The following is a 26,212-nucleotide window of genomic DNA, read 5'->3' as shown; positions in this document are numbered from 1 at the left end:
GATATCTGGAGGGCACAATGACTTTTATGCTCCTCAAAATTGGTTTCTTATCTTTTTTCATGAAAGAATTCAAGTTAATTCCCCTAACGCACTTTTCAGAACGTTATTCTGTTTGAATGCGTCAGCCAAAAGCCAGCAATTATGTATTTTTTGCTAATTAATGCTTTGTCTTCAAATGCATTCTGCTCTTACCTCAAAGAAATAGTTCAACACTTTGGGGAAACAGTTTGCTTTCTTGCCAAGAATAAGATGTAAAGGTTGATACACTGTCATGTCGTTCAAGTGCATCACAGCAGAAAAACACATTGTGTGTCTCTGTGAGGTCTAATAAAATAGTTTAATACATTTCCTTCCTCATAAAACATTTGCAAAGCAAATTTGTTTTTTTTGAAGATTCAAATCATGTATTGTTTACACTCGTGTCTGCTATCTTGCAGTCTTCTTCTCTGCTGGCCCATGAGCTACATTTCTGAAGCCATTGGCAGAAGTGTGTATGGCATCGCCACCTGTGTATGCACGTGCACGTCTGTCCTTGTGCAAGTGCATGAGAAAAACAAAATGGAGACTCATTCATCAAAAAAATGCTCCATAGCGAGCCATAGAGCTCCAGATATTGATTTATACTTTACGCATCCAAAAACCTCACTGCTATTGTTTCACTGCATTAACGTTTCTAAATAAAGCCTGCCACCTAAAGTGACTCTTTAATAGGCTTACCCTTTGTTCCACACTGCGACAATATAGCTGTTACACGTATACTGAAAGAAATGCAAGATGACATTTTCATGGCTGAGATGGAAAATCATGAATACTTCTTTGTTGTTTCTTTGATTACATTACCTCGTAATTCAGGCTGACACATTTTGGTATTTTTGGAAACCGTGACAATTTGAGTTGAGCTCAATAAAAGTTCTGTGGGTCCACACAGTGTTTTGTCTGTGCAGTTATAAATTATGAAACCACCCAAGTCTCTATTAGGAGATGAAGGACTCCCCCTTGAGGCAAGGCCAACCCCCTTTTTATAGCACATTTCATTGCAGGTATAAGCTCAATAGGGCTGAACATAAAAGTGCAAAAAGCAACAACAGACATGATAATAAAAGATAAAAGTCTGGCAATCAAACCATTCTTTTGCAGAATAAAAAAGGTGTTTATCATATATTGGGGTTTAAAGCAAAGGCAGTTTCCTGTTCATAATCACTCGCTAAATGCTTTTGGTATTGTAACCTATTAGAGAGCTCCCTCTAGTGATTAATCCTTTGAAAAATGAATTACACGATATGTTCACTGCAGGCAAGCTGCTCTCAGACCTGTTTCTGCATTGGTCTCTGTAAGGATTTGGAAATTGGGGTGAGAACATCTGACAACTCACAGCTATATTTTATGTCAAAGTTTGATATATTCCTGTTGGATGACGAGGCATTAATTACAGTCTTCTCACATATCTTGCCGGTACAGCAAATTAACATTTTTTCTAAGATTGTAAATCAAACAGAAGGGACCAGTAGCTGGGTGGTTGCTGTGGAATGCAGGTCTAACCTGCAATAGTGTTCGAACATTGTTACAGCACCAGTTTTTTTCTGTTGAATGTGGGCTGCGGGCTGAGCCAGAGAGTGAGGAATGAGTTAGTCATCCGTGTTGTACACACACTTAGTCTTTTCTGTTCACTCCTTTCTTTCTCTCACTTTGACACAATACACATACACACATTCTAACAATAACCCATTTTGTGAAGCAATGTCTGGATTTTCATACAGTGGATGTCATCCTCATGGCCGTCTTGTATTGAAAACAACTATATTATAGAGGCATGAAAATCCTTTCCTTTGTTTTAAATCAGAGTTATTAAACCACTTTACTGACTCAGTTTGATTTAAATGCATCTCTTTAACTTCCCTGCTGTGCCACTGATTGATTGGCACTGCACTTTCATTTCCTTCATTTAGTTTTTACTGCATGTTAAATACCAGTTTCATACATTTCTTTGTCTTGTATACTTTGAATTGCCTCTGTGTTTGCTGTACTTGCCTGCTTTATGAAATAATGGATGATGGTCCAGTTTGTCCTATAGCTCCTGTATGGCTACACTCACACTACAGCAATTGGCCCAAACCAATTATCTGCCTCGTATATGAAATATTTAATTTACTCAATTTATAACTTTTCAAGCCATTTTATTCTGAAAATAAATATATTTACCGCATTTTTCGCTTTTATTTTGAAATCGACGACCCGGAAACCTCTCACGCCACTTTTCTCTTTCTTCCTTCTTCTAGTTTCCTGGACTCTCTCTCTCTCTCTTCATTATGGCTCAGGCAGTTCAGAAACTCCTTGCAAAAGTACCAACTTTAGTCGGTGGTGAGTTTACTTCCGTACTTTTTTTTTAACCAATCATAAACTGAGGAAGTGGAGAACACCGTGCAGCACGAGCTCGGTGACGTTGCTACAGCTTCTGTGTGACCTTTGGTCAACGCAGGTGTCGATACATGAATCCACCACTGCGACAGATTGTCTTTAGAACAACATGAAATTGCTCTGAGACTTTGCTGTGCATTAGCCAATGCTGTTTCCGTTTGAATCATTCGCAGCCGCTGTCACATACTCCAAACCCCGACTCGCGACCTTCTGGCACTATGCGCGCGTGGAGCTCGTCCCACCGTCCCCTGCTGAGATCCCCAAAGCCATAGAGGCCGCATCGGGCCTGATCAAGAGCGTGCGGTCAGGACGGTTGGGACAAACGACAGTAAAGGTGAGTCCCTGCAAGTTTGAGAATCACTTGCTTTTTTTGTGTGTGTCTGAACCATGAGTTGAGTGCTCAGCAATATGTGTATGCATTGTTTTTATTTGTGTGGCTTGAATGGCATGAATTAGGAACAGTTATAATCTACAGTTTGTTGTAGAAATACAGCCTGTAATTACGTGTTGTCAGTACAGAACAATTAGTCTATGAACCATTAGGTATCAGACAATTAAAACAATTTTGAATATTGATAATGACAAACACTTGGTTTGATTGGTGGATTTCAGCTTCTTCCCTCAGACTATTTACTGCCTTGCTCCGTTTGATGTGATAAATGATATCTGTCAATTTTTGGACTGTTGGACAGACTGTGCAAGCTATTTGAATATGCAACCTCAGGATCAGAGACGTGCTTTTTTATATTTTGTGACATTATTGACTGATGTTTATTTTAGTCACTAAATGGATCATTTCAAAATAATCAACAATGGAAGTAGCTGTAGTGACAGTAAAAGCCCTGGAGTCATTCTGCCAAAGTAAAGATGCAGAGATGCTGCACACTGTATACACAGTAAGCATGTGATTTTACAGAAGGCCGTAAACCTTTCTGGGATCTGACAGAAGTTGTAAAGGCCAGATGGTCAGCAGCTCCTTGGCTGTCCAGTCCTGTTTACACCAGTTGTACGGTTGAGTGTATCTGCATATACAATAGTAATGACTGAATAACTATACTGTGACAATATAAGTAAACCTAGTGGGCCTCATGAGTAAACTACCAGTGTAGGAAGTCTGTTAGTTCAGTGGAAAATGAGCAGAAAAATACTTTGTGCAAAGACTGTCAAAAGTTAACAATAACAAACCTCATAAATAACTGCAATGAAATGCATGAAATATGTATTCTGTTAGTGTGTGCGTGTGTGTCTATAGTGTGTTGTCTGTGACTGGTAGTGCATATTTGTATGCATGGAAAGGGACTTTTTCCCACTCTATAATTATTCTTTCATGTATTGTCAGGCCTCAGTTAAATATAAACTACCATAATACATTTTCTAAATCTTTAGAATGTCATTAAATCAGTTGTCTTGAGTTGAATCATTTACATTTTCTTGTTTTGTTTTGTAGGACGCCTTTAGGAATGGACTCGTGGCCACCGAGGTGCTGATGTGGTTCTTCATTGGCGAGTGCATTGGCAAAGGAGGCATTGTTGGATACAATGTCTGAATGTTGGACTGTTCTTTCTCCTTTTGCACTTCTACTCGTCTCATTCTCAACAACCTGCACCACATTTTCAAATAAACAGTTTCCATAGTCATAGAAGTATACTTGTTTCTCTTGAGTATTCATTTCCAACAGGAGTGAGTGAGTTATATTTCATTTACAAACAACATACAAAATATGAGACGGCAAAACACACCAAACTGTAGGAAAATATTTTGCTGAAGCGTTAACAAGGTGGACGTTTCATGCACAGCTGAATGACAGCAAAAATGTATAATTAAAATATTCATGAATGTGACTTTAACAGAGATTACTGAGAAAATGCATCCTCGTTAAGATGCATACGTTACAGATTTTGCTGCTACGTAATGATGGACATCTCCTCTCGCTCTCGACTTTCCGACATCGTATTTACAACATTTCCCAAGTATCTGCAGAAAGCTTGCCTCGCATCCTCCGGTTCCTCCTCCAGGTTGGAGTGAATAAGCGCCAGTCGGCTCAAATGTGAGGCTGCATCAAAAGAATGAACATGTTAGCCCAGAAAGAGTACTAATAACGCAAAACAAGCGCTTTGTGAGGCCTGCAGTGGAAATACCTAAAGGCAGCCGTCCGTCTTCTACTCTGCTGCCGGGCTTGTGATGAGCCATGAGTAAACACTGTTTGTCCTGCAAACCTTGAGAGGCGATGAACATCGAGTACCACGTCTCTATCTCTTTGAGGTGATTGGGAGCATCAGGATTGAAAATGATCACCACACCGCTGGAGTCCTTTATCATTGCAGGCCAGCACGATTCAAATCTGTGTGAAGAGAATATATTGTATATCTACATTTGGGTGTATATACACTGAAAACCAAACCAATCGTTAGTAACGGGACTTTTAAGTACGGGATTTGGTTATCATAAAAGCCTTTGCTCATTCAAAATAATTGATGTTCCTTACTTAAAATCTCCTGAACAGTCCCAAAGTTCAACCTCACATTTTGCATTGTCACCACTGCCTTCAGGTTGCGATTCAAATTCCAGTATCCTTGAAAAAGTAGAACAGTTTCATTTTTGTAACTTCCGCTAGTAATACATATGTTTTAAATGACGCCATAAACAGCCTGATAGATCGTGTTATTCCCATCTTCTCAGGGGTGTCATGTGTTTGGGTGAACTGTGCAGCAGTGAAGAGGACACGGGGTTCGTACCTTACTCCTCTAGTAGGTCTGTATTCACCGTCCACATTTTCTACTGTGTCGGAAAGAAAATTAGCAAGAACCGTTTTCCCGCTCTGAAAAACATGATTTTAGAAGTGATATGAGTAACAATCGGAACATAAATGAGTCCTCTTTAACATGACTTTCTATTTTTCACATGCAAGTTAATTTGACTGAAAACAGGATTTTTTTACAGTAGGAAAAGCACATCAGTAACAACAATGGAAGCATTGTGTTCAGGCTACATGTTCCAGTTTTAGGGCTCTGGTAGTATGCGGTCATGGCTTAGCAGGATGACTTAATGAAACCCTCAAAGGCACCAGCGTCATCGTTAATGTAATTAGTTAGACCTGTGCTTTTCCTGCAAGACAAAGAAGCGTGTGCTACTTTTACTGAAGTTAAAAGTTTTGTATAGCCATAAAACCTTAACGTGTATGCAGCATTTTAATGTCAAGGTGGAGCTTATTTACTTAATGTTAGGTAGTTGAATCTATAACAATGTATTTGTGTTTTTTTATGGAAAACAACCTGTAAAGCAGTCAGCTGTCATATACATGAAGTAGAGTAAGTGGAGTTGAAAGTATAAAGTAGCATAACGGGGAAATATTTGAGTTATGTAATGTACAAGTAGGGATTACCTTAAAATAGTACCACTGCACGCTTTCTCAGCTAACATTAACAATCACACGGTTAAAGCTAGGTTTCTGATGCATGCAGCACTGTTAAAACTATTAATATATTATTTCCCACGTGTACCTATCAACACCTGACTAGTAACACTAGGCTAACGTGACAACACTGTGGAGGAAAGCCATTTACGTACCTCGTTGGGGCCAATAAAGAGTATTTTTGCTTTAAACATTATCCTCTCGCCGAGCATTAATGTTAGCTAGCTAGCTTCCTTTTCGTTTCTATGGTTTCAACTTGCTTTCTTTCTTTTCATTGGCTGTTCGCAACTTTAATCAAACTTAGTCCCGCCTACTTTGTCCTTGGGGAACAAATCAGCAGTGAGCAAATAACCTCACGTCATTAGGTTGCGTCAGAGGCAACCAATCAGGTTCGATGTTGTGAGAGAGGGTGGGCTCTTCAGTTTGTAGTAGCGTTAGTTCTCAACCGGCACAAGGCGAAAGCGTAAGTAAAGCTTATGTTTTGAAAGGGATTGTGATGTTTTAGTTGCAATAGTCATAATGCAGATGTCAGTACATTTGTTTGGTAGCATTAACGTACTATTTGCAGTGCAATGTTTAGCTTAACAGCCACTTAACCTGGACTGTCTGTTGATAAGGAGTAGGCTTAGTTGGCTTGCTTGACAACCTTCTCGCACTGTCCTTAATAATGTGCATACATACTTTAAAAGGTCACGTTAGTGTGAAATTACTTCCTGCCCTCGTCTGTGTGCTAACATTAACTTACACTCCATGTTGTTTTGTCAGTAGTAAGAGGGATCTATCTATGTCTCCAGAGGACGAACTCCCCAGTCTTGGTTTCAGCTCCATCAGGGAGGATGTCCCTCTGAGCTGTTTGGGTCTAGTTGGCTCCCATGCGCTGGGGAGAAGGAGCAGAGCATGCAGCAGTCTCCTCACAAGACCCCCAGAGGCTGACATCGATTGGTGAGCTCCTAAAATGCATTTGTACATGATGGGTTAAGCTGTGGTTTCAACCATCCCACTCACCGGCAGCCACAGCGTGACACATATCCTTCCTGTTTTTCCTTTAGCCGTGGAAAAAGCCCTTTCCTGAAAACACTGATGGATGCAGAGGCAGCGGCCAACTCTGCTGCCATACAACTAGTGTCTTTTAAAGACGCCATGGAAGATGGATTTTCTGTATGTTATATTTGCAATTTTGGCAAGTTGAGTTCAAGCATGTGCCCTCCATGTTGGAAACCATTCACGATCCGTTATCCTATAACTTATTTTTCTCTTGTTATTAAGGATTCAAGACAGTCTGCCATAGATAAGCGCGGAATTACAAGGCAGAGAGGACTTTTGCTGGAGAAGTTGGAGGATTTTAGACGAATAAATAAGTCTGTTCGACAGAAACTGAAACAGCGCCAAGATGCAGAGGTTGGTTAAAATACATCCACCTTATGTATTGCTCAGGCTAGTTAGTCAGGGCTCTGTATTAGTAGTAGCACACAAAACACTCTTAAAATGTGTTTATGTATATATATATATTTCTTTCGATAACTCGTGTTTTTCCTTCTAGGCTGATCGAATTGAATCCGACCACCAAACGGACATCTTAGTGAAGAAGATCTCACAGGCTGAGAGAGAAAATGAGGTGTGCTTCTTTACATTTAAGCAGTGACTCACAGGAAAGAACTTAGTTTAAAGTGTGAGGGATACAAATGTGTGCTAGTCTGTGAAAAAGGTGAATGTTATACTGGTTTGAATGGTTGAATTGGATCAATTAAGAGCCTAATATCAAGGCTGGCTCGTCCAACAACATAGCTTCATTTGGTACTCGATCAATGTGACAACTGAAAGATATAAAGACATATACTGTATGAGACCAGCTGCCTTACTAGAATAAAAGAGCAATTTTATTGCATAAGACCTCTAAAATAATGCAACGTCCCATCTGAAATCATGTACTGATTTCTGTATGTTTTCTCCTGAAGCAATTAAAAAGAGACTTGAGTGAGACAGAAAGAAAAGTCGAGGAGCTGATGGATCTGCGGAGAGAAGAGCAGGTAAACACAGCAGAAGTTTCCATCTAGATGTGCTCGCAATGCAGACTCTCAAGCACCTGTCTATAATGGGATTCATAGGAGAACATCAAGAGTGCACTTCACACGACCAAAACTGTGGAGGCGACTCGCGCTCACCTGCAGGGCCAGCTGCGCAACAAAGAAGCCGAGAACAACCGTCTGACTGTGCAGCTACGGGTACAAACATTTACATTTCTCTTGGAAAACTGCTTTAAGGACAAAGTGCAGTGTTTTTTTTTTGCATATCCTAATGTTTTTTTACCCCCCCTCAGGCTGTGGAGAGAACCCTGACCAGGCAAAAGATGGAGCTTGTTGATTTGAAGAGATCCATTACCTCTTTGACTGAGAAGGCAGCACAGGACAGAGAGTCCCTGAAGAAAGCCACTCGAGCTCAGAAACTGAGAGCTGAGCGATTTGAAGCCGCTGTTGAGAAATGCTATGTGCAATTGAAGGAAAAGGTGAGAAGTCAAATTGGCTATGATGTTATGATTTTCTTGTTAGTGCACAGTTGCATCTTTCAGGATCTTGTTTTGACTTTTATTTCCTTGGTTGCCGTCAGGATGCTCAGCTGGCCAAGGCCCGTTTAGGAAGAGACTCCAGGAGGCGACAGAACGAGCGCGAGACAGAAGAGAAAGACAAACTCCTCGTTCACATAGAGCTGTTGAAAAGGTCGGTCACTGTAATATCGTGAATCAGCATGCACACATCTACCAATTTTCCCCTTATGAATTTTTAAATGTGTATTTTCCCATCAAGTCAAATTGGCGACATGGCGGCGAGGCTGCAGAAGGAGACGGATGAGCTCACTGCAGCTAATGAAATGGTGATGCAACGTGTGGAAAAACTCATCGGCGCAAATGGAGATCTCCACGTCAACAATGCAACACTCAAGGTACACGTTGGCCAACAGCTTGCACGCGAGAGTCATTTCCGTAAAAGTAAAACACCTGCTGCATGAATATGTTGGAGCTATTTAGTAACCGACAAGCAGCTGACAGATAAGCTAATCAATCTGTAGCATTTGTCATTTCTGTCATATTTCTAAGAAAGATGAAAACATTCTCTCTCTCTCTCTCTCTCGTTTCTTTATTTCTAGCACTAAAATGACCTTTGATGTTCATTTGATTGCAGGCTTCTGTTGCTCAGCTGGAGCAGCAGCTGGCTGGTTGTGAGTCTGCCCTGACAGAAGTAAAGGTTGTGTGTGAGGAGAGGAAACATCAAGTGGGACAAGGCCAACACCAGGTAGAAATCAGTACATTCACTATAACCTTTACTTTTTATAGTTTCAAGAACTCTGTCTGTGATTCATTTCAAAACTACAACCTGGAAGATAATTCACTCTATTGTCAAAGAAGACATTTTACACAAATTGACACACGCGCACACAGAGTGAATATGACTGAACAACTGCTCAAAAATATGTTTCTGTTGTATGAATAGATAATAAGCACGGGGGAAACATTGGACATCTGGCCGGGGGAACACAAAGTGACACCAACAAGTTTCAAGACTTAGTCACGTTTTGTGCTTTTCCATTTGTGTTTTGAAAACTGCATCGCACAAAAGCGGATGAAATAGCTGTATAAATAATTTATCGGCAACTCTAGTTTTGCCGTTTTCCGTTGAAGGGAAGGGCGCAGCAGGCTTGATCGTTCTCTAATCTCTTTCTCTTCTTAGGCCGCAGAGCTTCAAGCTGAGTTCGATGATCTGAAGATGAAATATGCAAATCTCTTAAAAGAGACGGAGAAGACACGAGATGGAAAAGATACAGAAGTTGAGAAGGTAACCTTCCAGCTCGCCATGTACATTTAGTCTCATATGTAATGAAAGATTGGAACTCTTGATGTGGAAAAGTCTTTACGAATATGTATGTTTATTTGACAATATATGTGATACTTAAGACGACTAATTCCTTTCTTTTTTTGTTCTTTTAATAACACATTCTGACAGTACTGTTGTGCTTCTAGTACATTCAGCTCTGCAGCACTGTTTCTCCTGCTATTGAATGAGTGAGCTGTTCGATGTTTCTTTGCTGTGTAACATTTGTTGCTACTGGACCTTCTAACGACCAAACTTCCTGCAGTAATTCTGAGCAGCGAAACACTTCAACCTCTGAGCTCAGTCGAAAGATGAGTCTCGGGCACATTCTGCACCCTTAGAGCATTAAAGCCCGTCTGTGAGCATCTCTTTGAGAGGTGTGCTGACTCGTCAGGCTAATATGTTTTCCTGTTCCCAACACTCCGCTCCGTCTGCCGTCCTCCGGAGCCTAGGCGAGGCGGGAGCTGCAGCGGCGCGTGGACGAGCTGGAGTCTTACCCCGAGTTACTGAGCGCGGCCGAGCGGAGTCTCTTCGAGTGCCAGGACAACCTGCGACGCTCGGAGAGGAAGTGCTCAGAAACGTCAGCGTCCGTTAGGCAACTGCAGGTTCAGGTGTGCAGAGTCAGAATGTGAAAGGCTGTCATCTCCATACATCTGACCACTAGGCGGTAGTACAACCCAATGTGTGTGCTCGTCGCGTCTTGTTTTCTGGTCCTGCTGTGAGTTTGATATTTGGGATTTAAAAACAACTCTCCGATTGCAATGGAAACAATCAGGTTCCATCCGCACCTACGTAGCCATTTGTGAGCGATGTTGTGCTGTGAGAGTCCTTTTCAATCACCCACATGTTCCATCAGCAACGATGAACTGGTGTCTAGGAAACTGCACATTCAGTGTTTGCAAGGTTGTGTTCTTTTACGCAGTTTTGCATGTGATGTGCTCCAGTCGCTGAACTTTACATTTTGCAGATACAGATGGAGAGTCAGGCAAACTCGCTGAGATCATCTGCGGAGATGAGAAAGTCCGTTCATGACGCCAACTCGCAGCTGAACGAGAACGTGGCCTCTCTCCAAAAGTAAGACATCCCCTCGTGTCTGTTGTCAAAATGTTTGCGTCTCCTTCGTGCAGATTTATCTAAATGGTTTAATGTGTTTGTAGGCAGATGGACGCGCTGCAGCAGGAGAACCTGGAGCTGGTACGGAGGCTCTCGGGTCAGGAGGAAGGTCTGAGCTACAGTAACCGGCAGCTGGATCAGCGCTCGTCAGAGTGCCAGGCCCTCAGCCTGCATCTGGAGGCCGCTCTGTCAGACGTCAAGCAGCAGGTACGGCTCACACATAGTCTAGAGGAACAGCGAAAAGATCAGCAACATCACATTATCTCTTTTTTTTGTTCTGAACACCCTGTCTTTTGAACTATAGGTGTTTTGCAGATACACATCTGGCACCCAGGAATGGCGGCAATAATTGTTTTTCCCCATATGTCCAGGTCAAGAAGGTCAAAGACAAGGCTGCTTCCAGAGAAGAGGCCCTTCAGACCAAAATCCTGGAGCTGGAAGCCGAGAGGAGCAGAAGAGACAACGAGCTGCGACTTCTTCGCCGGAGCAAGCTCACCGTGAGTACCGTGCTCTACGTGAGCATGTGAAGCAAACGGCCGTCGTGGAGATGTGTTGATGTCGAGCAAATGTCTGAGGAAATTGACTGCCTGTGCGTTTTGCTGACCTGCAGGCAGAGAAACAGTTCGAGGTGCGTCTGAAGGACCTGCAGCTCAGCCTGGACCAATCAGAGAGCCACAAGCAAAGCATCCAGAACTACGTTGATTTCCTCAAAAACTCGTATCAGACCATGTTTGATGAGGGACTGCAGACATCATGTTTTGGATCATCGTATTTTCTAAAATGATCAAATCTGTTTGCCTTTTAACATTTGTATTTATTCATGTGTGTGTTGTAATATTTATCAGGTCTATTTAAACATGAGAATGGAGGTAAGGAATTTGGATATCTATTCCCACATTAAGCTGACGATTTGGGACCCTTCCCCCCAGATATCAGTGGAAATCCTTTGTTTTTGTGGGAGGTTTTGATATCTATTTTTAGCTGGTGTCCCAAAGGACATTCCATGATATTCTGTGTGTGCAATTGTTGGACTGTGAACTCTTGGTGCTACTGTGTCTTAAATTCAGCTTTAAGACTCCTCAAACATTAGACCTATCTTAGATTGTTGAGTACGGCCTGGCACCAGCTACACAAATGTTCTTTCACTGCAAATTGAATACTTTTGGGTTGTTGGTTGTATGAAACAAGCAATGTTAAGATGTCACATTGGGCCCTGATTAACTGTAACGGGCATTTCTTCACTGTTTTCTGATACTTCTTGGACTAAAATGAATAAAAAAAACAAAAGGTGTTTCCAGCTGGACAAAAGGAATGTGCTACTAGGTGGAACTGTTTTGTTAGCTTTTCTGTCAAGTGTCTGAATTTTACCCACAATGTACTATGCATCAGTCTTACCTTAGTCAATACTAAATGGGTCCTTTAAATAGTTAAATTCTATTGCAAGTGTAAGACTAAGTCTATCTTTCTGCAACTGGCTCCAGATCAAACTTGTTTTTTTTTGCCATATTTTAACGCTGTACTTTCACCTCATTGAAGCAATGTTTACCAAAGTACTGCTTGATAACGTATTGTTATGTGGGTGCGTATGTCTCCGCCATGTTTAACCAGTGGCAGAATAAACCATGTTTTCCAATATTACAAAATATGCTTCAACTTTGCTCTCATTATTCATCTACTGTGTTAATGTTGTGATCCGCAGCTTGACTGATGTAGAAAATCATTTGTTGAGCTGTCAGTTGTGTCTTGCTGCTTGTGGTCCCGTACTGTGTCTATGATCATAAACCACCAGACTTGATGTGTTCTTGCAGTGGTCGTATTCCCCCGAGTGAGCAGTTCTCCTCTCAAGTTCTCTTACAGACAAAGCTCTATTGTTGTGTTCTCCGTCAGGGGATGGAACCATTTCACGTCTGCCTGCGTCAGCACTGCTGTTTTTTCCCTTTGCTCTTGTTCTCGCCCTCTTGGTCTTGCCCGTTTACGTAATTCTATTGATCACACTTTGGGAATTTGCTTTTCTCTGCCGTTTGCTGGAACATTTGCTTACGTGTGACTTCTGGCAATTTGTTTGGTATCACAGTTCAGCATTTGAGAAAATTGCACTGTTTTATGTGTTTATTTAAGAAAAATGTAAACATAAAATTCTGCAGTAAATTGGTCAAAGTATATTTCCATCATTGGATATAACAATACACTGAAGTATTAATTCTTATAAATAAAATGTAGTACATTAAATCAACAGCAACACGGCGACATATGTGTAATGAATTAGCAGCTGCCGTAGCTTGTCATTTCCATGGTGTCATGTCTCGTCAGGGAGGTGTAACTATCGTAAGTATTTGTATACTATAAAAGCGTAGAACACATATTTATTCAATTAGAAAAATAACGATCTTCACAATGTAAAAAAAAAAACAGCTTCAAAAAGAAGCAAACCACGAGGCTCCAATGTTATGAAGCAAAATCATTCAAGACATTCATCCTGCAGATGCATGCAACCACAAAGTGCACACTTTTTTTTGGAGTCAACACTTAAGGAACTTTACAACTTTACATTTTCAGTTTGTGGATGTCATTATGAAGTCTGTAGCGAGCAGGTGTCCTCTCGTTGCTGCCGGAGCAGTTTAGGTTACATTTGCATGACTGAATCACCATCACCATCCTTCTGATGATCTCCCCGTGTTTGCATCGGAACTGCATCGGAACCGGTAACGTCTGGGTCCGGTGAGGCCTGCAGCATCGCCCATCTGAGCAGGACCCGCAGTACCTCGGCCGGAACTTCTTCAGGCTACGGCAGCCTGCGTGGGACAGTTTAGTTGGATGGCTGGCCTTTTCTATGTGGTTACATTTCTTTTTGGAGGAAAAAACACCAAAAGCAGGTGAAAAAATGAATTATGTTTCATATCTACCTCGACAAACCATGCTAAGACCACAGGCCACCATATTATGAAATAATCAAAATGTTTCTTTGTTTAATCGTTAATTTAAAAAGTGGAATATACCTTGAATTTTGTAATGGTCATTTTGCACGGGCGGTCCTCACAGATCCGAGTCTCTTTCACCAGTTTGCACTGGCTGTTGCTGTTGGTCGCCCTGGTGGAGACTCCAGTGCCACAGGATTTGGAGCAGGGTGACCACGCTGTGGTTTGAGACACACACTTGACTCCTCTGACCAACATGTGGCCCGTTGGGTGACTCCTAAAAGCTGCACAGAGATTTAAAAAATAAGGTAAGAGAAGGGCAATCTCACAGAGATTATCTTGTTCGTTGGCTCCCTGTTAGATAAGTTAGCAATGTGACCAAAAGGACTAAACTCAAACTGCTCACCCGGTAAAGAATTAGATTCTCCTCTCCACGCAGGAGCTAACTCATTCCTGTTGGCAAGGTTGTCTTCAGACAGTCTGTCCTTGCCGTGGGTTTTCTGGTGTTTCTTCACCGCAGAGCTCTCCGTCTTTGCCTCCTCGGGGCATACGAGTTGTTCACAGCACCCACCCCGGCCCTTGACCCGCTTGGGCTGAGCACAGCCCAGTTTGGACAGCGTGAGCCGATGTGGACAGAGGGAGACGCATCCGACAGCACCGTCCATGCAAGTGCACTGGTGTTTGCAGTTTGGGCGGAAGATTTCCCCGTTCTGGTAAATGTTGTTGCTGTACTCGCATGTTCTTCCATCTGATTTGGCTGTTTTAGAGAAACGGAGGAAGTAGTTAGGTTTGAAATGAGAAGAGTAAACAGACAAAGTGAGTAAAGACAACAACTCACCTCGACAGATGCCCTTAGCAGAGCTATATGCCCCTCCGAAGTTGCACTCCAGTCCCTTTGTGTGATCACATGGCTGTGTCTTGCTGCAGTCTTCAAAGAGCTGCCGTGTGCAAACTTTACAGCATCCGCAGCCATCCGGCACGAGGCTGACTCCCGCTGCACACCTCGGGGTGTCAGGGGGACACCGGCAGTCCATCGGGCACGACGCTGACACCTGAGATGAAAACAGATATTTATAATTTAAATGTTTACTTCCAAAAATGGTCCTCTTATGACAACCTCGAAGAAGCAGCTTATGAATGAACAGTGAGTATTTCCTCACCTGTGAAAAACAGAGGACCACAATGAAAAGGACTTTCCACATCTTCAGAAGTTGAAGTTATCTTTCCAGAAATAAAAATCTCTGTCAAACAGCCGACCTGGCAGTGAGTTATCGAGTGCTTGATCTCCCTCTTTTGGAGTCCCCGTCTCCTTTTATACACTCTGAGCAGACCTGACGTATGCGCGGGCTGAAGAGGTGTCCCGAAACTATGAGAGGAATGCTTCAACCACGAGTCCTCCCATAAGAAGAACGCCTCCACTCCTCTCCTCGCTCAGTGAGACAAGAACCACAGACGAACTACCTTTATTGTAGGGCTTTCTCTCCCAAGTGTCCCTGTAATTATATTTTTTAATATCTGTCTTGTAATCATGAAGTAGCTCTCCTATTATGAAGTAAACAAGCTCTTAGAATGATTACAAGTAGCTTGAAGACATGTTCTGCACCTGAATTGTATTCTACTGAAGCAATGCAGTACAATGTGTGCTGCTAAACACATGCAGGTATATGAATATGTTGCTTACTAATGCCACCTTCTTGGTCAGATCTCTCTGAATCTCTATGAGGCTTTACCTGGTTCAATAAAGGAAAAATAAAGAAAGTATACTCGTGTGATATAGCTAGTATAGGGCGACGACAACAACAAGTGTGATACCTGAGATATCCACCTCATGCATTTGGGCGCAGTCCAACAGGGATTCAACATCGGGGCACCACAAGTTCTGACATAAATATTGAAGAAAAGCTACATATTTCTATCAGCAACTGAATTGATATCATGGTCGAAGCGACGTTTAGACTGCTGCCCTATGTCTGTGATCAGTGTTTGTATTCTCCAACCTCGCTAGTGTCACTCACCTCTAAGGGCGTGGATGGATCGACTGAAATGTTTTTTTAAAAGGAGACAAGAGCCTCATGGAATGTTTGAACCGTAGGACACCGAAAAGAAAGAAAGGAAGAAGAAAACTTAAGAATTGCCTGAAGCAACATTCCACTCAGGATGAACATTGAGAGTTCCTTTGAAATGGCTGCCAGAATAAAAAGCATCCTCTTCTATCCACATCAAAGAACAATAAGAGTTATCAGGGAAAAATGCCCTTCCTTTCATTATAACCTGTGAGAACAAGAGGCGGAGAACGGCAGACTGGCACAGCCTCGCCTCTTATCTAACTGGGGTTACAAGGGACAGTTTGAATCTGCATGTTGTCATCCATAGCAACGGTAAAGCTGGCAACACTAATCCTGGAGATTATACTGTCAAGAGACAAGGTTTATTATTTTTATGATTTGATACTTGATACATGTGCAGCATCTTAAATGCAATTAAGATACTTGATACTTGATGAGAGGGTAGACAAAAGAAGAAGAGTGAAACAAGTCATTTCATGCTAAAATACAAATGCAAGAAAAAGAAAAATAGACAAAATATGGGAATCAGATTCCGTGTGGCATAAAGATTGACTTCCTGAAATACATTCCCAGTGCTACTCTGTGTGAAACCACAATGGTGAGACAAGCTTACTTTGGCTGTTGTGTGAGAGCGCGTCATACATACTGTACGACTGACGGGAATGCCTGCAAGGGGTGTGCAGATATGATTGCAGGTCCAGTTGATTATAATCATTTCGATGAATATCTGTCCCTTTTCTTTGTGCCTCGTTCACCTGTGCGTGTAAAGGCCACGCACAGGTCTGAGCACCGGGTTCGTCTGAATGTCTCACGGATGACACAGCATCATTTCCAGGCTACTGCTCTCGGCAATTTAACAGGAAAGATGTGACTCATCATGAAGCCCATGTATTGTTAGTTTCTGTTGATCTTGCGTCCACATCCAGTTTTGACCTTTTAACACCTGGCATTTAAAGGGCATCTTTCTGCTCCTCTGGGATGCAACAGCAGCCATGTAGTTATTGGAGCCTGTAGTTTCCTCTCACTTTCAAATCAGTATCATTACACAGAAGCAAACAACGTTTGAGCGAGCATCAGAAGGTCGTGGCCTGATTTACAGTTAGCATTGCTTACTGCTTGGTGTTTTCCAGCTACACGGTACATTTTACATTGCAGGACGTGACAAAACAAGCCTGACAACAATCTCCTCAGGGAGCATCCGTCCTCAAACAGTTTGTGGCACATCATGAGAGGGAAGTGAAAACCTTGTTTTGCCATTTTCGCAATTGATTTCATGTTTACCGGAGTGTTATTTTGGTTCTTCTCATGCACGGCAGTTCACTGTGCCGTTATGAAGACACTTTGTTCTCTCCGCTTTGATTGACACTTTCCCTGCCGATCCGTTGGAACAATTTACAGTTACGACAACATGTATAGCTGATGCTACCCTTTTAATATTTAATGCCATGAGCTTTCAACTGCCCTCGTAGACGAGCAAAGTAGTTTTCAAGACAAAGCGATTATGTGTGCTGTTTGATGAGTCTATAAAATAAACTTTAAAACCACATTCAAATATGCAGAACTGGATAAAAACGTTCAGCATATGGTGGAAAGTAACTAAGTAACTACCTTTGAGGTATTTGTAGTTACAGCTGTGCTTACTTTGCAGATTAAGATTTTTTACAAATAAAACAAAATCAGTTCATGAAATATGAGGCTGTGTTCTTAAACACCTAACCCATATAAAGTAGTTAAAATCAGCTACATTATTAAAATGCTGCCCCTTCGTCAATGCGTCAGTAATTATAATTTAATATTTACAGAGTACACAATAATAGAACACTCTGCACCAACAGGTACTCTAGTTTCGGTCATATTTTAAATGGTAGGACTCGTAGTCTACTGCAGGACTACGACCCTGCAGGCTCACACAGGTGTTTTCACTTATTCAGGCTGATTAGACCTCCGCTTGGGTTGAATGTTGGTGGAACCGCTGAATGCTGGGAATTACACAAGGTCACCAAACGTGAAGCACAGCACTAACAACAACAATACAAGTGCAAATAGTCCTGCTTTAACAAGGAGAGTGACGGAGTTGTCAGTCGAGCGTGGTCCGTAAACACCCACGCGGTCTTGAAAGGTTGTCTAATAAGGCAAGATAAATGAAAACACCTGTGTTGGTGTGCCTGTGTGTTCGGCCTTTTAGCAGAAGACAGTATTAATTATACCATTTCATACAAAGTACACTCAGTTGCCAGTTTATTAGCTACAACTTTTAAAAACTAATGCCGTCTAATACAACAGTCCCGCAATGAACCCTTCCTTCATGAAACACCAGCTATTCATCAGTATTATGCACTCTTATGTGTACTAGATACTCAGTACATTTAGCTGATAATACCTTATTATTTGTACATTTTGTTGGTATTACTTTTACTCAAGTAAAGGAAGTACCTCGTCCATCACGGCTTTGGTTTTGAAACCTATTTCCAGTGCTGGAAGAAGTATTCAGATCCTGTAAACAAACAAAAGTCCTGCACGAAAACAACTAATACATAAAGAATCAAAAGTAAAAGTACTCAATGAAGAAAAAATGGCAACTGTGAGCGTTATTACATATTGTTAGGAATATGAATGCTGATATAAACTGTATTTCATACAGTAGCTTCTTTCCCTGATGAAGAGCTGATTTTAACTACTTGGTACACAGTTTTGTTGTTTATTTCATCACATTGTACACTCTTCTTCACTATTTTTGTCCTGTGTTTGTGTGGGTTAACCTTATTCTGTGTTTTAATGTAATGTCGTTTTAAAAAAAAAAAACATACAGGTCAAACAGCAAAGCTTTATTAATGAAATATGTATGACAACTATTTCATATAGGATACAGTGGGGCAGTCTCATTCATTTTAAATGGCTCACAATACCTTATGTTGTGTATTTGTGTACAGTAGTTGTAAAAGTACCTCAAATTGTACTTGAGCACAGTACTTTCACAGGTATAGTGTGAAAACAATCCTGTGTGGTGTGTGTGTGTGTGTGTGTGTGAGGTCCAGCAGCGCCACCCAGTGGACTGAGTCGGAATAACACCTCACCTGTATCAGAAACATTAAACAGCTCCTGAAAACAATTAACGAAGAAAGTTACACAACGGTGGCTTAGTCTGCTGCTGTAAGATACGTTTTTATGTCAATATCAGACTTTTTAACTGATAACCAACCAAATAAACCGTCTCTTCGTGTGAAACCGAGGACTCTAGTGTCCGCACTTCTCTTCTTCTCGCGTCGACGTAAAACATCGACACAATCAGGAAGTCCGGGGAATTTATACGAAACATAAAAGTTGAATGGACCGTGGATCCGCCGCATTTTACCGACAAAATAATGACGAGCCACATTTGTTGACGCTACTTAACGTATCGATGTCGTTAATGTCTTTATTACTCTCTTATTAACTCATCTAAGTCGTCATTTGTTACCCGGTGCGCTTTGGTTTTTCACTTTTCCGAGTGAGAGGGATGGATGTTCCTCAGCTCACTGAAGATGAGATGGCAGAGATCAAGAAAGACGTGAGTACGACACTTCAGCCTAATCTCATTTCCTTATCGATCGTCGTACCGATAAAGATAAAGTAACTGGAGCATGAAGACCGATCTGCTGCCCCGTTGACTCTTTATTTCTACCTCGTTTAAAGGCCTGTTAGAAGGAGGAAATAGCCCACCACACCTTCTCTGTCCCCCATCAACACAGTCCTCTGTAGGGGTCGACAACTTAACAGTGTTGAACTCACGGGCTGGAGATTAAGAGCGTTTTTGTAAATACAGTCTGGGTTTGCTCAGTGTGCCTGATCAGAAAGCATTACCGTAAGCATTAGCAGGGCTACACGGTGCTTATTAACCACCTGACAACAACGCACATCTTGTGCTGTTATACCTGTAGCTTTTGCATGTCCCTCTATCAACATGTTTGCACATCCTGCACTAAACTGTCATATTGTACAGTATCTTTTTATCATGTTGTTTCTATGCTATATTTTTGTTTGTGACCTTTTATGACCTGTTTTTTATTTCCTCTTAATGCACGAACCACTAAGACAAATTCTGTGTGAGTAAAAACCCAACTTTTAATCCTTATTCTGATTCTGCTGCAGACTTCAGTGAATATCTCCCTCTGTCACGGTGATTCCCAGCCTCCCCAGTCCCGATGGAAAGAGTCGTCCCCCCCCCCTGTTCCAGGAGCCTCTACAGCTCACTTTTGTTCCCCTTTTTGCCTCCATTTCCAGGTGCTGACCAGAATGCGGCACTACCTCTGCGACAAGATCAGAGCCGAGCGCCACCTGGACTACCTGCGCTCTCGCCGGCTCCTGACGCGGGACGACGCAGAGGAAATCGGCTGCAGGACCACGCAGACCAAGAGGACGGCCATGTTGTTGGACTTATTGGCCGAGAACCCCCGGGGCCTGGACGCCTTGATCGACTCCATCAGGGAGCTGCGCTCACAAAACTTCATCATCACCAAAATCACAGATGAGGTGCAAAAGGGCAAAAACGAGAAGATCGAGTCCCTCAAAGGTGAATAGACCAAGTCTCAATGAAAAGCTATTTTAAATCTACTGCTCTTGATGCTTTAATTCAACTTTTCCCTTCTTCATCTGTCGCTCCACAGCGGACGCTTCCAGCAGTTCCTCGTCCGACACCAGCGTCAGCACTCCGATCCCGACCAGCGACACCCCCTCCATGTTTTCAAACAACTCCACCCTGCTCCTCCACCCCGACGTAGCAGTCTCCCTCAACCTGCTGTCGTTGCAGCCAGGCGGAGACTTGACCTCCGCGGGCCGCGTCAGCATCGGCGTCGTCTCCTCCTCCAGCCTCCCGAGGCCCGGAGAGCCCGGAGCTCCTCCGCTGCCGGAGGAGGTGATGGTGGAGTCCCCCTCCAACATCGACGCCGGAGCGCCGGGGTGCACCAGCACCGGAGGAGACCCAAACTTCCAGCCCCTCCGGTCGCGCTCTGTCACTCCAACGTCACGCAGGAGCATCTTTTAGTTCTACAACTCGACAAGACACTTTTCAGTTCAAGGGACAAACCAGCAGAATCCTCGTCCACTCAAAATCCCACAAGCCCTCTCTCCCTGCTGTCTCTCTTCGGTGTTGTCCGTGCCTTTGATTAGGCAGGAATTGTCATACATGCTGTTATATTTCTACTAAACCAATCAGCTGTTTATAATAGAGATGGGGACCATTTGTCACTTGGGTTTAAATATTGTTGGACAGTTTTTGATACTGCTGCTAATTCATTAACTTAGTTTCGATCCAAAGCCAAATAATACCAGAGTTTCAAGAATATACACGCTTTTCTCCAAAACCTCTTTTTTTCAATTGAACAAAATGTGTATTGTTTTTAAAAAATATAAGCAGGTGTACAATAACTTTGCCAAAATAGAATACAGTTTGAATTTGCAAAATTGTGATTTAAGTCTTTCATAGTTTTCAACACTCGCGCTTCAAGCACATGTTGGTACCCAGAGAAGAAGTCTTGAGGTTTGAATCCCATGTTTTGAGCTCTCGGCCTCTCCTCCTCGTCTTCTTTTACAAAAGGTGTGATGTCTGAAAACCTGTTGTGAAGCAGCAAACCATGTCCCACTTATTACTCACATTCCCTGGTCCCATGTTCAACAACTGATTACATACTAAAGGTTTTCTGTATGAATTCAACTCATGTTTCCTCTCTTCATTGATGTGGTGGTTTAGAAAATACATGTTTTAGTTTATTTACTGATTTAATCTGAGGTCTGTGGCATCGGAGTCTTTTGAAAGCTCTTGAAACACAATATGAATTTATTGCAGAAGCCCACAGACAGTTTCTGTGTGTGCAGAGATCCTGTGACTGTTTTGGAAAATCTGGAAAAGCTCAACGTGACGCAGAGGAGTGACGCGACATGTCGTCGTGGTGAAGGCTGGTGTGGTGACAGACGGACGAGTCCCGAGTGTTGAACTAGTCGCTCTGTGGCTTGCTGGTGCTCCGGTAATTCATTTATTATCATCATTTCTATATTTCTATTTATCTTTCTCTTTAAATTTGCTGCTTTTACTCTACAAAATATAAATCCCTTCGAGGGGAAAGATTGTTTCATATTTACACCATAATAATACCTGGTTTTAACTTTCATTCATATCTGTTTACTGTTGTGATTTTTTAAATGTAATAGTGGTATATGTTAAGTAATCTGCATTTACTGTCTGCTATGATCACTGCTGCAGGCAGGTCTGCTTCAATAAGCTACGGTTGAGCTAAAAGTGGTTAAATATTCCTTTAAAACTGCTTTTTGTTGCGTGTTTTTAGAGCTGTAGCTTATTTTATCACACTTAGTTTGCACACAGACTGAGATTGTATCGCGAGTTGAGAGAAGGGACAGCAGAGAGCACATGCAGGGGAACCAGTTAGACACACAGAAGAATGACTGGAATGGTCGAAGCCTTGTCTTCAACTCGTGTCTGATACATATTCAATCAAAACAAACAATGTGGAAACGTTTTGTCACGAGTAGTTCTGTTCCGTGCCTGAGTGTGATGGAGGACCCTGAGCCTCTGTTGGAGGAGACGAGGGTCAACGGACACTGCCGATGGACTCTGGGGTCGAAGGAGGTGGAGGAGTTCAGACGGAGGCTCAAGTACTTCTTCATGAACCCCTGTGAGAAATACAGAGCCCGGGGTCGCAAACCATGGAAGCTAATGTTACAAATATCAAAAATTGCAATCATCACAATCCAGGTACGACACAGAATCCTTTATTATTCTTGTGTCTTTGTTGTGATGTCATGAATGTGCACAGAGAGTAGATGAAATGTATGTTGTTGGTTTTTTGCTTCAGTTGGTCTCTTTCGGCCTGAGCAACGAGATGATGGTCACCTTCAAAGACGAAAGCCTGACGACATTCAGACACCTGTTCCTCAAAGGATACGAGGAGCACCGGACTGGAAGCTACGCGCTGTACACCAAAGCGGACGTGTACGATCACATCTACTCCATTATCAACAGGGTACACTCACACTTTAGAGCTCACATCTCACCGCGATGCCATGAGAATACGCGTTTTACTCTTCTTTGCGTATTTCTTTTCCAGTACATCAATCTCCAAAACCTGACAGTGGGTAATCTCGCATACGGGAGTGTTAACGGGAGGCACACTCCTCTGTGTGTCTGTCAGGAGTTTTACAGAAACAGCAGCATCGATCCTGGGAACGGGACCTTTGACATTGATCCACATATCGATAAAGGTACAACACGAAGGCACACACACGTCAGCACTAAGGTGATCGTCAGGCAGAGTGGTAGCTGTGTGTTTATGTCGAACAGCTACCATGAGTTGTGTCCATATTGTTTGATGTATTTATGGAAGCTGATTCATGGCTTGAATGGAAAATAATCACAATGTGTATTTACTTGTGACTCCATGAAAAGAGGAAGTATATTCAGAGAAATGTAATCGGATGAAACCTTTTTTTATTTGTTGCCTGTATTTCCTCACAGATTGTGTTTCCATTTATCCCGCTCAGCCGTTTGACGACAACGTGGCCACACTTGAGAACTTCTCCTTAGATTTCAAAAGGTGACCAAACTTAAAAATGCTGCTTTTCCCGCCGGGAGGTGAGCGGGCCGCCTGCTAATGTGTGTTTGTGTGTCCAGGCTGCTGTCGGTGAACATCTACCTCACTCTGAAAACAATCAACCTGCAGACTGTGCGGCACCACGAGCTACCAGACTGCTACGACTTCCATATAACGGTTGGTCTGAGCTTTCAGCACGTTTTACACTGCTCATTAATCAGTTCTCCTTTACTTGACACTTTATTGGTTACATTTTTGTTTTCATGCAGATCAAGTTTGACAACCGTGCACACAGCGGAGAGATAAAGGTTGATGTTGAGAACGAGGTCAGAATTTACGAATGCAGGGACTGGAACGTGGAAGGAGCTTGTACGTTTTACCCAAACCCAACTTCAGCCCAACCATTGATATGTATCATGACCCAGTTAAATCAAAAATACGCATCATGTTATTCCTTTAAAGGCCAGCAGGGGGTGCAGTGATATTTATTCTGACCCACATTCCTTTGTGCAGCAGATTTATGAGCAAGAGGGTCAAAGTTCAACATGCTTTTTGATAAAATATTGTCGTGTCTCTCAAATGAATGCCTACTGCATGCAACAGTACGCACTTTGTTCGGGCAGCTGCAGTGTGTACTAAAAAGTAAAAAGTGTGTGATCTGAAACGCAAGCTGTTGCTTCAACCTGCCATGTGTTGTGTCTCCGGTTTGTAGCTGGTAAGAACGATTACCTCCTCCTGTCGTTTGATTCGTTGGTCATCCTCGCCTGCTTCATCTCGCTCATCCTCTGCACGCGATCCGTCATCAGTGGCATCCAGCTCCAGTCTGTATGTAGTGAGGAACGAGTGAACCACCACCACCACTGATGATTGTACAGGAAAGCCTGTTTATGTTCACCAATTAAACACTAAACGACTTTAAAGTGCAGAGTATTTTATCCTTTTATGAAGAACGTAGTTGCAGAATAAGCTTAACAGCTTTAATTACAATTATAAAGACAAAACATATTTTATATTTCCATATATATATATATAAAAGTTGTATTTTAAAGTGTGATGTAAAAACAAAAAAGCAGTCTTCAAATGATATTCCGTCAAAATAGTTCACATCAGTTTTCTGAAAATTTGAAGTGCGTATGTGCTTGTTATTATTCATTGAGACGATATAATTGTGTATCACGATATCTCGATGTATGATTTCATCCCAATATGATTCCAATGAAAGACAATAAATGATCACGTTGAATTATCGCCCAGCCTGAACACACGGCGGGTGTTTTACAGACTCCTGATTTCAGACTCAATATATTTATTATTGACTGTGTGAATCGCTGAATCAATGTATATTTAGATATTCATGTTGAGAAGAAAAAAAACAGAAAATGTGGGGACTCATAACCTCAGTATTATTGAAGAATCAGAGCCAGTGTTTAACACTGATCAGAATATATAAGAAGTCAGGACCTCCTCATTGCATAAACAGTACAAACCACTCATTCGTGAAAACATGTAATAACTTCACATGGATGAATCCTGGTTTGTTGCGTATCTGTTTTACAAGATCTGAGTTTCCTCTCGTGCAGGAGTTCAACATCTTCTTCCTTGCGTACTACAATAAGATGGTGTCTTGGTCCGACCGCATGGAGTTCGTGAATGGCTGGTACATCCTCATCATTGTGAGCGACACACTGACCGTCGCCGGGTCAGCACTCAAAATTGGAATACAAACAAAGGTTTGTTTTTCATTGAGCTTTATTTGCTGTATTTTTTAAATGTAATTGGTAAACAGTATGGGCCCTTAACTTGTACCAGTTTATGTATTTGTACTTTAATTCCTCTCGCAGTACCTGACAAACTATGACGTCTGTAGTATCTTGCTGGGAACAGCCACAATGCTCGTCTGGGTCGGCGTGATTCGTTACTTTGGTTTCTTCAAGAAATACAACGTAAGAACTTCCACGTTTGTTTTTGTTTGGTTTTGGGCATCATGTTAAAAATAGCAAATGCATATCCAGATGAACTGACAACCTCAATTCCTCTCCAGATATTAATCCTAACTCTCAGGGCGGCGTTCCCAAATGTGATCCGGTTCTGCTGCTGTGCGGCCATGATCTACCTCGGTTACTGCTTCTGTGGCTGGATCGTCCTTGGGCCGTACCATGACAAAGTACGGGGATTGTAATCACCATCAATCTCTCTCAAGTGTCAGACTGTGCTAATAAATCCCTCCACGCATCGGGGGGCTCTGTCCTGGTGAAATATTATCAACTTTTCTTTTTCCAGTTTCGAACGCTCGACAAGGTGACGGAGTGCCTCTTCTCTCTGATCAACGGGGACGACATGTACGCCACCTTCCTGAAGATGAGGCATGGGGGCTACATGGTGTGGCTCTTCAGCAGACTTTACCTCTACTCCTTCATCTCCCTCTTCATCTACATGGTGCTCAGCCTCTTCATCGCTCTCATAAATGACACCTATGAGACCATCAAGGTCAGTCTGAGTCGGTTTTTCAGGTCATAGTTTCTATTTATTCTTCCACTGGAGTGCCCTGATATACTAATACACTGGTTCTTTTCCAGCATCACCAGCAGGACAAGGTGCCGGTGTCCCAGCTTCAGGCCTTCATAGCAGAGTGCAGGGACCAGCCTGAGTCTGGAAGATACCAGACTGGTGAAGAAGCAGCAGCCTGCTGCCTCTGTCCATGCTGCTGCTTTGGATGAAGTGAGGAAAATAACGCTCAAAGAGCCCCGACCGTCCGCATGGATCATTTAATGGTACTGAATCGTGATGAGAATGCCAGAATATGTTTTTACTCAGATATAATTTCTTTGACTTGTTTTGTTACTTGAAT

General features: G+C 42.3%; 6 protein-coding genes across 6 annotated transcripts; 4 read left to right on the top strand and 2 right to left on the bottom strand.

Moving 5' to 3' along the window:
- Positions 1–2,225: 2,225 nt before the first annotated feature.
- LOC306789230 (ATP synthase subunit g, mitochondrial-like) lies at positions 2,226–4,062 on the top strand. The gene is made up of 3 exons (XM_079285062.1): positions 2,226–2,358; positions 2,589–2,749; positions 3,863–4,062. Exons 1-3 carry the CDS (start codon positions 2,307–2,309, stop codon positions 3,959–3,961), a joined length of 312 nt encoding a protein of 103 aa, XP_079141188.1. The 5' UTR covers positions 2,226–2,306; the 3' UTR covers positions 3,962–4,062.
- Positions 4,063–4,128: 66 nt separating this feature from the next.
- On the bottom strand, positions 4,129–6,067 carry ift22 (intraflagellar transport 22 homolog (Chlamydomonas)). The gene is made up of 5 exons (XM_079285061.1): positions 5,983–6,067; positions 5,151–5,233; positions 4,901–4,987; positions 4,554–4,756; positions 4,129–4,468 (listed from the first exon to the last, which is right to left on the bottom strand). Exons 1-5 carry the CDS (start codon positions 6,037–6,039, stop codon positions 4,320–4,322), a joined length of 579 nt encoding a protein of 192 aa, XP_079141187.1. The 5' UTR covers positions 6,040–6,067; the 3' UTR covers positions 4,129–4,319.
- Positions 6,068–6,246: 179 nt separating this feature from the next.
- Positions 6,247–12,392, top strand: LOC306788805 (protein BCAP-like). The gene is made up of 16 exons (XM_079284469.1): positions 6,247–6,290; positions 6,593–6,769; positions 6,877–6,985; positions 7,094–7,225; positions 7,368–7,442; positions 7,783–7,854; positions 7,933–8,049; positions 8,145–8,330; positions 8,432–8,541; positions 8,629–8,764; positions 9,004–9,114; positions 9,550–9,654; positions 10,658–10,764; positions 10,848–11,010; positions 11,175–11,300; positions 11,414–12,392. Exons 2-16 carry the CDS (start codon positions 6,612–6,614, stop codon positions 11,585–11,587), a joined length of 1,881 nt encoding a protein of 626 aa, XP_079140595.1. The 5' UTR covers positions 6,247–6,290; positions 6,593–6,611; the 3' UTR covers positions 11,588–12,392.
- An 806-nt stretch (positions 12,393–13,198) lies between these two features.
- Positions 13,199–14,972, bottom strand: LOC306789009 (CCN family member 1-like). The gene is made up of 5 exons (XM_079284760.1): positions 14,879–14,972; positions 14,557–14,770; positions 14,125–14,475; positions 13,800–14,002; positions 13,199–13,647 (listed from the first exon to the last, which is right to left on the bottom strand). The coding sequence occupies exons 1-5, from the start codon at positions 14,918–14,920 to the stop codon at positions 13,348–13,350; spliced, it is 1,110 nt and encodes a 369-aa protein (XP_079140886.1). The 5' UTR covers positions 14,921–14,972; the 3' UTR covers positions 13,199–13,347.
- Positions 14,973–19,060: 4,088 nt separating this feature from the next.
- bcl10 (BCL10 immune signaling adaptor) lies at positions 19,061–21,438 on the top strand. The gene is made up of 3 exons (XM_079285060.1): positions 19,061–19,331; positions 20,045–20,333; positions 20,428–21,438. Exons 1-3 carry the CDS (start codon positions 19,281–19,283, stop codon positions 20,802–20,804), a joined length of 717 nt encoding a protein of 238 aa, XP_079141186.1. The 5' UTR covers positions 19,061–19,280; the 3' UTR covers positions 20,805–21,438.
- Positions 21,439–22,328: 890 nt separating this feature from the next.
- On the top strand, positions 22,329–26,081 carry LOC306789760 (mucolipin-3-like; the record flags this gene model as incomplete). The annotated part of the gene is made up of 12 exons (XM_079285832.1): positions 22,329–22,529; positions 22,630–22,797; positions 22,882–23,035; positions 23,289–23,367; positions 23,445–23,541; positions 23,634–23,733; positions 24,077–24,189; positions 24,945–25,094; positions 25,206–25,307; positions 25,406–25,528; positions 25,645–25,851; positions 25,941–26,081. The coding sequence occupies 12 exons, from the start codon at positions 22,329–22,331 to the stop codon at positions 26,079–26,081; spliced, it is 1,635 nt and encodes a 544-aa protein (XP_079141958.1).
- Positions 26,082–26,212: the final 131 nt, after the last annotated feature.

This window comes from Melanostigma gelatinosum, assembly GCF_949748355.1.
Source record: "Melanostigma gelatinosum genome assembly, chromosome: 15".
NCBI lineage: Eukaryota > Metazoa > Chordata > Actinopteri > Perciformes > Zoarcidae > Melanostigma > Melanostigma gelatinosum.
The sequence above is the reverse complement of the archived record's forward strand: the minus strand, read 5'-3'. Positions and strand labels throughout refer to the sequence as shown.